Source organism: Globicephala melas, chromosome 11, assembly GCF_963455315.2.
Source record: "Globicephala melas chromosome 11, mGloMel1.2, whole genome shotgun sequence".
Lineage (NCBI taxonomy): Eukaryota > Metazoa > Chordata > Mammalia > Artiodactyla > Delphinidae > Globicephala > Globicephala melas.
Window position 1 is genome coordinate 57,706,869 of NC_083324.2, and position 12,535 is coordinate 57,719,403.

The window sequence follows — 12,535 nt, forward strand, 5'->3', positions numbered from 1 at the left end:
TCTGTTCTCTGCCCCCAGTGGTGAGGTTGGTCCAGTGGTTTGCTTAGGCTTCCTGATGGGAGGGACTGGTGCCTGCATTCTAGTGGATGGAGCTGTCTTTTCTCTCTGATGAGCAGGGCTGTGTCAGGTGGTATGTTTTGGGGTGTCTGTGAGCTTAGTATGACTTTAGGTCGTCTGTATGCTGATGCATGGTTTTGTCTTCCTGTCTTATTTGTTGTTTGGTGTGAGGCGTTCAGCCCTGGGAGCTGCAGGCAGTTGGGTGGAGCTGGATCTTGGATTCAGATAGAGGCCTCCGTGAAAGCACTCAGTGATTAATCTTCCCTAGGGCAGGGAATTCTCTCATGGTCCAGCGTCCTGGACTCAGTGCTTCCATCCTGGAGCCTCAGGCCCAACTTCCAGTCAGGGAACCAAGACCCTGCAAGTCACTCATCCTGACAATAAAGGTGATTAAAAAAAATTTTTTTAAAACACTAACAAAACCCCAGACAAATGGTAAAAATTAAAATCAAAAAAACGGAAACAGAAACAAGGAAACACACACACACACACAAAAGAAACAGAGCCAAATAAAGCAAAAAGCAAGAGAACAACCAGACAAACAAACAAACCCAGGAATGAAATCAAACCATTAAAAAGAAAAGTAACAAAAACACAAAACCAAAAAAACCAAACCAAAGCAGAGTGCCAATTGAAGAATGAAGCAAAGAAACAAAGTGACAAAAATGATTAAAAAAAAAGAAAATGGGGAAAGAAGACAGAACAACAGAAAAGCAACATAGAAATAGAAATGTAAAAAAATAAGATAAAAAATATATTAAAGTAAAAGAAAGGAAAAAAAAAAAGACAAACAAGGCCCCAGACAAATGGTAAAAACAGAATCAAACAACCAAAAACAGAAACAAGGAAACACACACACATGCAAAAGAAAGAAAAACAGAACCAAACAAAAACAAAAACAGAAAAAAAACAAAACAGAAACAAAAAAACAAGAGAACAACCAGAGAAACTGAAGAACCTAAAAACAAAATCAAAGAATTAGAATCAAAACTAACAAAAACACAAAACCTAAAAACAAAATCAAAGAAGTATGCCAACTGAAGAATAAAGCAAAGAAACAGAACAAACCGATAAAAATAATTTAAAAAAAAAGGGAAAAAACAAAACAACAGAAAAGGAAAGTAGAAATGGGAATTTTTTTTAAAATACAAAATATATGAAAGAAAAAGAATAAAATGAGAGAAAAGAACACAGAACAACATAAAAGAAAAGTGAAAACAGAAATATATAAAAAAATTTTTTAAACGTTATAAAACACGAAGATTCCCCCCCAAAATAAACTAAAAAAAAAAAGCTAGAACCAACAAGAGAATGAATCAAAATATAATAAAAGTAATAGTAATAATTATGTTTCCGTGGGGTCTCAGCTGTTAAGTGTCCTTGCACACGCCATGAGCCACAGCTCACCTCTGCCTCCCCAGGAGGTCCTCCTCTACCTCTGGGCTGGTCCCTGGACCTGCTGTGGGCCCTGTGGGGACCACGCAGACTCTGATGTGGCCCAATTCCTGTGTGTTCTTGTCCCCAAACTCCACAGCTGCCAGAGATAGACTGTTTTCATTTGTGGGAACACTCATTGTCTACTCAGATATTGGATAGAGGTAGGGTCTAGCTGATCATGTGGATTTAATCTGCAGCTTGTACAGCTCACGGAAAGATTTTCAATCCTCTTTCTTAGTCGCCCCATCCCTGGGGTTCAGCTTTGGTTTTATCCCCAACTCTGCATGTGGTCCAACCACAGGAGTCTGGTCTTGAGGATGCCTTGGAGCTCATGGCTCTGCCCCAGTGAGGACCAGGCACAGAGGTGGTATGACTGCTTGGACGGCAGGAGCCCTGGTGGTGCCAAATGTGCAGGGAAGCCAGCGATCATGGGTGCAAGAGATATGGCCCTAGTGAGGGCCTTTTCTGGCACCTGGCGTAAGGTGCATGAGGGCTGGCCCTGGCCGGGCTATTTTTGGTGCCCGGAAGCTGGCATGTGAGGGCTGGCCCTGAGAGGGCTTCTTTTATTGTCCGTTGGTGGGTGCCAGCATGAGGGGACAGAGAGGCTACAATAGTGGCTCCTCCCCCTGAGTGTGACTCAGCAGTAGTGCCTGCTTCCATGGCAGTCCGGTCTTCCTCCGTAGGCATTCCCTGCTGTGGATTTCTTCCCTCCTGTCCCCTCAGTCTGTCTTCCCACAGCCAACACCAGTTCTTGCCCCAGGCCTCTTCTCCAATCCCCATGCTCCAGCTCCCAGCTCCCTTGCACACCTGTGAACACACGTCCCAGTCCAGGGCACGTAGGGCCACAGTACAGACTGTCTGTGTAGTTCTGAGTCTGCTGCATCTGTCACAGATCAGCCATTTCACCCTCTTCCAACAGCCTCAAATGCTTCCCTTCTGTCCCAATTGATTTCCCTGTCAGAGAAGGGTTTCCCCGAATCCAGGAATCTCTCCTCTGCTTCAGCTCCCCAACTGCGGGTGCAGGCCCTGTCCCACTTCCTCTCCTCATCCTCTACCTTTTTTATTTTTTGTCATACCCAGTTATGCAAGGATCTTTATAGTCCTTTCTGTTGTTCAAGGTCTTCTGCTAGCATTCAGCCAGTGTCCTGTGAGAACTGTTGCATCTATAGTTGTATTCCTGATGCATCTGTGGAGAGAGATGAACTCCACGTCCTCCTACTCCTCTGCCACCTTAACTCATCATCCTATTAACCATTCTTAAATGTTCTGATAATTACTTAAAAAGTTAGAAAAAATAACAGGTTTTGGTTTTCATCTTTCAAAGTACAGAGAAGGAAACAAGATTTGTGGGAGGACATGCCAGGCTGCGGAGAGTGCTTCCAACCAGGCACAGAAGGCAGCCCCTCTCTCTGGGACTGAGCAGGCAAAGACAAAATACAGAGCAAGTGTGGTGTTTTTGAACATATTTTGGAACTTTAATTTTCTGCATTAATCTACATAAGGAATTGATTTCAAAAGCAGCACAGGGGGACATGGCTGCATTTGATCTTAAAAGGGGCTAAATTTTGGGGGCCAATTTATGCTCCTGGCAATTTATTGCTTTAAAAGTTGGCAGTAATTTGGGTCGAGAAATAAAATGTGGGCCTTGGGGCAAATTTAATTGAAGAAGATGTCTGAAGTATTTTAGAGGATTCTAAAGGCAACATCAAAAAGGTATTTTTAAAAGACACTGAGAGGTTGAATTGCCCAGATGGACAAATAGGTACAATAGCAACAGGCAGGTCTCCAGCAGGTGGAGGCAGTACTGCCCCATCCTCTGACCCTCCTCACTGTGCCCATGCTTGTGACGGGCATCCTTCTGCATGGATGCCTGCTTGTGATAGTCATCCTTCTAGCAGAACAAAACAGAACACAGCAGCCAACATTATGTGTATCTTAGTTTCTTATGTCCTGTAAGGCACTTTTTTCTGCTTCTTGCAAGGATGAAGACTGTCTTCATTAATATCAAATTTATGCCCCAAGCTACAGTTCTCTTCTTTTTCTGTATATGTAATCTCCTAGCACATCAACACTAAATCATAATGCCCTAATACACTTTCAAAAGCAACTAAACTCAATACACATACTTCCAACACTACAAACAACTCAATATAAGAAGCCATGACCAAATTCACATGTGCAAAGTTTACAGACAAAAACAGTGAGTTATAAACACCACTTGCCTGATAGAGACTGTAAACTGATTCTGATTATAATATGCATAAGAGTTGGAAGTATCCAAATTTGAAAAAAGTAAATGTGTATTGGACTATAAAGTGCCGTGTGTGTGGATTCAGGGAGAAAGAGCTAATGTTAAAGGTGGTGCGTTTTCCACAATAATCTCAGGATTATAGAGGAACATACTGACTACGTTGCCTCCTTAGAGATTTGACCATCAAGACATAATCGCTCTGATTCTAAAACATTTGCAAATGTAAACAATAGATATACAAAGTCTATTTATTTACTAATCTTGTTACAAACAAAAAAAAAATTAAAACAAACAAGAAAAACTGTCCATTAAAATAATTTAATATGGCTTTTTCCTCCAAATTAAGTGATTAACTACAAAACACTAGATAAATCATTCTTAATGTGTGTGAAAAGTATTCTTATATTTTCTATAATTTAAATCTTAAATTTCTCTCAGTTCCTTGAATTAATTAAGTCAGCAAACTAACTTGAATTAGAGACTAATTGAAACAAAATCTGTCTGTAAAAGGTTAAGTAGTAAAATCGGGATGAGGTCATTTCCTCAAGAATTCCCATAATTCTATATTACTCTTTGTTGGAGAGGATGATGTCAACACCACATGGACTGTCAGTCCACACAGCAGGCATCAAGGGCAGGGACAGCTGTGGGAGAAGACGTGTGAGGCAGGCCTTTCCCTGATGGACCCCTAAAGGGTGCATCACTTTTTATTTTAAAAGAGTAAACCTTGAACCCATACTCTTGTGTCCTGCTCAACAGTTCACAGGATCATACCGCACTACACGTGTTACAGCTCACAAATGCACAGCAAATACGGTTCAAGATTAGAGATTATAATATTAACACCACAGATATTCAGTCAGCAGGAGAGAAACACCACTTTTGAAAGTAAATATTGTTTTCAAAACGTTGATTTTAATTTTATTGTTATAGTATAAAAACAAGCAAAAACAAATGTAGGTCAACTTGATAGATGATTGTGTTTCTCAGTATTCTTTTTCTGTAAAAGGGCTCTAAGAGTTCTCTATGTGTGATAATTAGATGTATGAAATGCACATCACCATAATAAATAAAGAAGTTTGGCATTATATTCATTATATTCATAAAAATGGTAGATTTTATAAGGCATAAATTGTTATTTGATAATACTCCGTAAAACTATTAATCATTAGGAGCTATCGGTTTTAACTTTCTTCCACACTTTATATGAAAAAGTCATGTAAAATTTGAGCATTTTTAGTCAAGTTAAAAATGTAATGGTTCACAAAAAATGAAGAATTTTAAAATAACAGCAGCCTCGTGAAGCATTCCATCTAGAGCAAAGATTATTTCTTTGAGCAGTTCACAATTAGTTGTGAATTTTTTATGAGCAAGTCATAATTAGTTACCACATCTGTAAAATAGAAGTTTTATATATTCTGTGATTTCCAAGATTAGTCTCAGCTTAAGCATTCTGTGATTCTAAAAATTCAAGGGGGTACAATAATTTGCTAGTGAGACATGGTTTATTTCAATATGAATAATAGGTGGTTTTGTTGTTTAAAAACCTTCCTATAAATTATGAAATTAAATATCACACAAAAATTGACACCATAAAATATTCTTGTTTCAGTAGTCATCATTATGAATCAAGTGTAAACTACTACTGTAATATTCAGTATAACATCACTCACACCCATCACTTGGAGAGCTATCAGGACTTGAAACGCCAACACAACTTGGTCAGAGATATAGAGCTACATTTTATTGAGAAGCAGATACTGAGTCTATCACGAGCTTTCTCATATCCTAAGAATGGACAAGTATTATTCTGAGAAAAAGTATCAAGTTATGTAATATATAAATATATGATTTAAAGAAGGACCCTGTACTCCATCTAGACCCTAAAGGTTTAATTAACCAGGTTCCTTAAAAAAGACACAATACCCCATCATATTTCTACCATATTTCATTACTAAGTAAAACTTTTCATGTACATTTCTATGACAGCCCAATTTAATATTTTAAAACATAAGTGTAAAGTAAATTTCATAAAATTTAAATTATAAATATATATCTATTGAATGTACCTATCTTGCAATAGTGTAGGTCTAGCTCAAAATAAACACAAAAACCAAAAACGTGTATGCCCAAAAAACCTCATCTGAAAGTTAAATTTTATGGTTTGATGTGCTGTAACAGCTTATTCTGTTTGAAATAATTACAAACACAACCTTCTACTTAAATTGTATTTACTAAACTTTATCATATTAGAAGACAATTGGTAAACTACAGCATTTATTTCTGTAATCTTTATTATTAGGACAATTATATGGTCTTTGCTTCAGATACACTCTTCAGAAAGTTAATTACCAGCTTAAATCTTTGAGTTTCCTTTTTTTTTTTGCTTAGGTAATTTACTTAAAAAAAAATAAAAAAAGAAACTGCTTTCAACCATTGGAATTTATGAATATAAGTAATGAAACCATGCTATTGAAATGTTATATTTTATAATAATGATTCTGCTGATAAAAATATCACATGATGACAAAGTGTCTAGTGAAAAAGTATTTTCAAGAAAATACTATCATAATCATTATATAAATGGACTCTGAATATAGAAGACTAGAGATTACAATCCAAGGGTCTAATAAAGACTATATTACCTTCCTAAATATAATAATTCTCTGCTGTTTGGCTAATGCCGTATATTGACAGTAGCAGTAATTCTACTCCCTTTTGCAATAAGAATATGCATTTTAACATGAACCAAAACATTACTGAGTGCGCATATTTGAAAAATCAAATTGTCAAATGATTTACACATTAAATAACTTATTAAAATATCTAGTTATGCTTCCCATATTCACAGAATAAAAATACAGCCATCAGTTGAAAATTATTGTACTTTCAAAGAGTTTTCCTTCTTCTATGTCAGTATCATATATTTGTGTATATTAATAAAATGAAGCTTTACATATTTATTTCATGAAAGACAATGAATAAACCATCAAGTCTTATTTTTATCAATTTTTTCTTAATTCTATGTGAACAAAGCATATATTACAGTACCTTTGGATACTGTTTGACAGGAATCAATACCCTTTCTGAGAGCTTTATGTTTTTGTTGCTGATGACATCAAGATATTTCTTTTCTTCATCTTCCTTTTTTCCATCAGAACCTTGAAATTTTTCAATTTCTGAAAAAAATTCACAAGAAAAACATTAAATGAAATAAGAAGTCATCATAAATACACTGACTGTTCTTATCACTCCCTTTCTTAAATAAGATTTTGAAGAACCTTGATAAAGGGACTGAAAGCTATGCTACTGTACTGTCTGTACAATGATCTATATCAACTAAAACCAAAAAGCAATGACTGAAGATACAACTGTCTTCTGTGAAACAAAGGATGCATTTAATTAACTTTTAACGTCTTCAAACAAAATTTGAGAAAGAATATTCCCTTTAATTATTTAAAATATCTAAGCAAACATAAATTTCCTAGGAGCAATGAATAGAACAAATATATTTTAACGTTAAATGTTTTGTTTTTAGTCAGAATTGTTCCAAAGGAAAAATAACTGAAAATAGAAATCATCCATTATCTAAAATAGGGTAGTAGAGATAAACAGTATGCTATTTTATATTCTCACAAACTTAAATCCAATTAAAAAGGGGAGTCACAGAAAAGTCACATAAAGGATTAAATCTGTAAATGATATCATTCATATTCATCAACATGAAATTACCTACATAGATGTTTAAGAGGAAATACTAATTTATCCTTATGAGAATCTTCCCAAAGTGAATTTTTTTTTTTATTTATTAAGTTTTGTCTGCATTGGGTCTTCGTTGTTGTGCACGGGTTTCTCTAGTTGTGGCAAATGGGGGCTACTCTTCATTGTGGTGCACGGGCTTCTCTTGTTGCGGACCATGGGCTCTAGGTGTGCGGGCTTCAGTAGTTGTGGCATACAGGCTCAGTAGTTGTGGCTTGTGGGCTCTAGAGCACAGCCTCAGTAGTCTGGTGCATGGGCTTAGTTGCTCTGCAGCATGTGGGAACTTCCCAGATGAGGGCTCGAACCCATGTCCCCTGCACTGGGAGGCAGATTCTTAACCACTGCACCACCAGGAAAGTCCTGAATATCTTTTAAGCAAACGTACACTATTTATCCTTCCTTCCTTTTTAAAATTAATTTATTTGCCACAGAAATACAAAGGTTCGTAAGAGACTGCTACAAGCAACTATAGGCTAATAAAATGGACAACCTGGAAGAAATGGACAAATTCTTAGAAAGGTACAATCTCCCAAGACTGAATCAGGAAGAAATAGGAAAAAATGAACAGAAATTGAATTCATGATTAAAAAACTCTCAACTAACAAAAGTCCAGGACCAGATGCCTTCACAGGCAAAGTCTATCAAATGTTGAGAGAAGAGCTAACACCCATCCTTCTGTAAGTATTCCAAAAAACTGCAGAGGAAGGAACACTCCCAAGCTCCATCACCTTGGTACCAAAACCAGACAAAAATACCACAAAAAAAAAATTATAGGCCAATATTACTGGTGAACATTCCTCAACAAAATATTAGCAATCTGAATCCAACAAAACATTAAAAGGATCATACACCATGATCAAGTGCGATTTATCCTGGGGATGTGAGAATTTTTCAGTATCCACAAATCAATCAGTGTGATACACCACATCAACAAACTGAAGAATAAAAACGACATGATCATTTCAACAGATGCAGACAAGACTTTGGAAAAAATTCAACACTCATTTATGATAAAAACTCTCCAGAAAATTACAGAGGGAACATACCTCAACATAATAAAGGCCATATATGACAAGCCTATAGCTAACATCATACTCAATGGTGAAAAGCTGAAAGCAGTTCTTCTAGGATCAGGAACAAGACAAGGATGTCCACTCTTGCCACTTTTATTCAACATAGTCTTGGAAATTCTAGCCATGGAAATAATAGAAGAAAAAAATAAAAAGAATCCAAATTGGAAAAGACGAAATGAAACTGTCACTGTTTGCAGATGACATGATACTATACATAGAAAATCCTAAAGATGCTGCCAGAAAACTACTAGAATTCATCAATTAATTTGGTAAAGTTGCAGGATACAAAATTAATACACACAAATCTTTTGCATTTCTATACACTAGCAATTAAAGATCAGAAAGAGAAATTCAAGAAACAATTCCATTTACCATCTAATCAAAAACAAAATGTACCTAGGAATAAACCTACCTAAGGAGACAAAAGACCTGTACTCCAAAAACTATAAGATGCTGATGAAAGAAATAAAAGACGACAGAAACAGATGAAAAGATATACCATGTTCTTGGATTGGAAGAATCAATATTGTCAAAATGACTATAGTAGCCAAGGCAATGTACAGATTCAATGCAATCCTTATTGGTTTATCCTTGTCACTCTGTCATAGATATAAATTAAATTTGTCTGACATTATTTGCTCTCTACAAAGCTACCACTTAGGCATTTTTAGACATTTGAAATTTGATCACTTGATGATTAATTCCAACAAGTTTTCCATCAAGAAATGGGGCTGGATGAAATACCATTTCCACTGATTTTTCTGTTAATTTCTATACTTTCCTTTAAAAATTTCTTTTCGTTTTTTTTTCTTTTAATTGGGGTATATTGCTTGACAATATTTTGTTAGTTTCTGCTGTATAGCGAAGTGAATCAGCCATATGCATACATATATCCCCTCCTTTTTGGATTTCCTTCCCATTTAGGTCACCACAGAACATCGAGTAGAGTTCAATGCTATACAGCATCGTTCTCATTAGTTATCTATTTTATACATAGTGTATATATGTCAATCCCAATCCCCCAAGGCATCCCATCCCCCTTTCCCCCCTTGGAATCCATATGTTTGTTCTTTATGTCTGTGTCTCTATTTCTGCTTTGCAAACACTTTCATCTGTGCCATTTTTCTAGATTCCACATATATGCATTAATATACAATATTTGTCTTTTTGTGTCTGACTTACTTCACTCTGTATGACAGTCTCTAAGTCCATCCACGTCTCTACAAATGACCCAACTTTCTCCCTTTTAATGGCTGAGTAATTTTCCATTGTGTATATGTACCACATCTTCTTTATACATTCATCTGTCGATGGACTTTTAAGTTGCTTCCATGTCCTACTGTAAATAGTGCTTCAATGAACACTGGGGTGCATGTGTCTTTTTGAATTATAGTTTTCTCAGGGTATATGCCCAGTAGTGGGATTGCTGGGTCATATGGTAGTTCTATTTTTAGTTTTTTAAGGAACCTCCATACTGTTCTCCATATTGGCTATATCTATTTACATTCCCACCAACAGTGCAAGAGGGTTCCCTTTTCTCCATATCCTCTCCAGTATTTATTGTTTGTGGATATTTTGATGATGGCCATTCTGACCAGTGTGAAGCCATTGTAGTTCTGATTTGCATTTCTCTAATAATTAATGATGTTGAGGATCTTTTCATGTGCCTCTTGGTCATCTTTATGTTTTCCTTAAAAGAATTTTATATTTATTTTGCCCTTTTGATAGTTTCAGGGAATTATCTCATCTTCCCTGATGTATCTATTAATATATGACTAATAGATCAGTCATTGCACTTCTCGACTGTATAGTCACAAAGTGGTATATACCAAACTTGCCTGATTTTAAAACCATGGAAAATAAGGCATACACACTTTTCCTTTTGTAAATTTAAAAATTACTTTAAATTTTTAAAGTAATTCTTTTTTTACTTCATAATTAATGCATATTCATTGTGGAATGTTCAGACAATATAGATATCCATAAAAATGGAAAGGCACTGATTATCATCCAGCAATAACTAATCAGTTTTTTATAGAGATGTTGAGTCATTTTATATAGTTATTTTTTTATACAGTCTCTATTTAAATATGGCTTCCATATTATTGGAAAAACATAATACATAAAGGAAAGCTTAATTTTGTTAAAAAGTGTTAAACTACAAAGATTTTAATAGTTTTGTTTTTCTTTCACTGTTTATGTGTTAAGATATAGATAGATAGATATTTAGATAGGTAGATAGATTCAAGGATTTATTTTAGCATTCATCAACTTATTTTTAGTGGCTATCACCACAGTACACCATAGGGTTATGTGGAGATTACAACAGAGTTAAATGTTAGTATGCCTGTATGCACCTTGCACAACTTCACTCATTGGTTTAAGTCAGATGGAAGGTACAGTAAGAAGGTATTCTCTTTATTATGGTAAAAACTACATAACATTATTTATCATTTTAGTCATTTTTAAGTGTATAGCTCAGTAGTGATAAGTACATTCACATTATTGTGCAACAGATCTCCATAACTTCTTAATGAATTGTCTAGAGTTTTAGTTTTGTAAGATGAAGAAGACATAATAAATATATATACCTAAAAAGGAGCACCAAAATATATAAACAATTATTAACAGACATAAAGGAAGAAATTGACAGCAATACAATAATAGTAAGGAAATTTAACACCCCACTTACATCAATGGATAGATCATTAAGACAGAAAGTCAACAAGGAAAGAGTGACCTTAGATGAAACATTAGACCACATGGATTTGATAGATTTGTACAGCACATTCCATCCAAATACAGCAGAATACACACTCTTGTCAAGGACACATGAAACTTTCTCAAGGACAGACCATATGCTGGGACTCAAAACAAGTCTCAATAAATTAGAGGACTGAAATCAGATCAAACTTCTTTTCCAATGAAAATGCTATGAAAGTACAAATCAACTAAAAGAAGAAAACTGGAAAAATCACAAATATATGGAGACTGAACAACATGATACTGTACAACTACTGGGTCAATGAAGAAATCAAAGGAGAAATTAAAAAGTACCCGGAGACAAATGAAAATGAAAATGTGACATACCAAAAATCTATGAAATACAGAAAAGGTGTACTAAGAGGAAAGTTCACTGCAATACAGACCTACCTCAAAAAACAAGAAAAAGCTCAAATAAACAATCTTTACACTTAAAGGAAATTAAAAAAAGACAAACACATGAAAATATGCTCAACATCACTAATTATTAGAGAAATGCAAATCAAAACTACAGTGAAGTATCACCTCACACAGGTCAGAATGGCCATCATCAAAAAATCACCATCTGCATTGACGACCATCTGCATCGGCCACCTTTCACCTTTTCAGACATTGAGCCCAAACTACCTTTCTGAGTTCTAAAACTTCTGACTTGACATTTCCACCCTAAAATTTCCAAGAAACTTGAAACTCTAACTGAATTCAACTTAACTCTAAAGCTTATTCTTTCTGGTCACCCGAGAACAAGAAGAACACGGATCTTAGCCATTACCCATGAGCTGCTGCCTAACCCTCCTCACTGTGCAGGCAACAGTCACCGAGGCCCCTTGGTCCCACTGGGGCCCCTCAACCCCAGCCTCCACTCAGGGGCTCTCCACTACTCCAGACCCTTTCCATCCACTTCCACCTGTGGCAGCAGACTTTAAACTAGTTTCTTTGAAGACCATGCATGACTTATCTTTCACATCCTGGCTAGCTTTTTAAAACACAGATCTGAGCATTATACATTCCCCTTTTGTATAGCAGTATGGTATTTGTGTCATGTTTATTCCATGGCTCTATTGAGCATTCAGATTTTCTTTGTTGGATGAATGAGTGTCACTGCACCGACAAGTACCTGCTTCTCGCTGACTGAAGGTTAAATTCTTAATTTTTTTCCTGTCACTAATAATCAATCAGCCATTCCTTTCTCATC

General features: G+C 35.8%; 1 protein-coding gene across 1 annotated transcript in view; it reads right to left on the reverse strand.

Annotated features, from left to right (window-relative positions):
- KHDRBS2 (KH RNA binding domain containing, signal transduction associated 2) overlaps positions 1-12,535 on the reverse strand; it is a 699,880-nt gene that overhangs the window by 595,745 nt on the left and 91,600 nt on the right. The window contains exon 2 of the mRNA XM_030840977.2: positions 6,797-6,924. Within this exon, the coding sequence (XP_030696837.1) occupies positions 6,797-6,924 (128 nt within the window). The remainder of the gene's footprint in view (positions 1-6,796; positions 6,925-12,535) is intronic.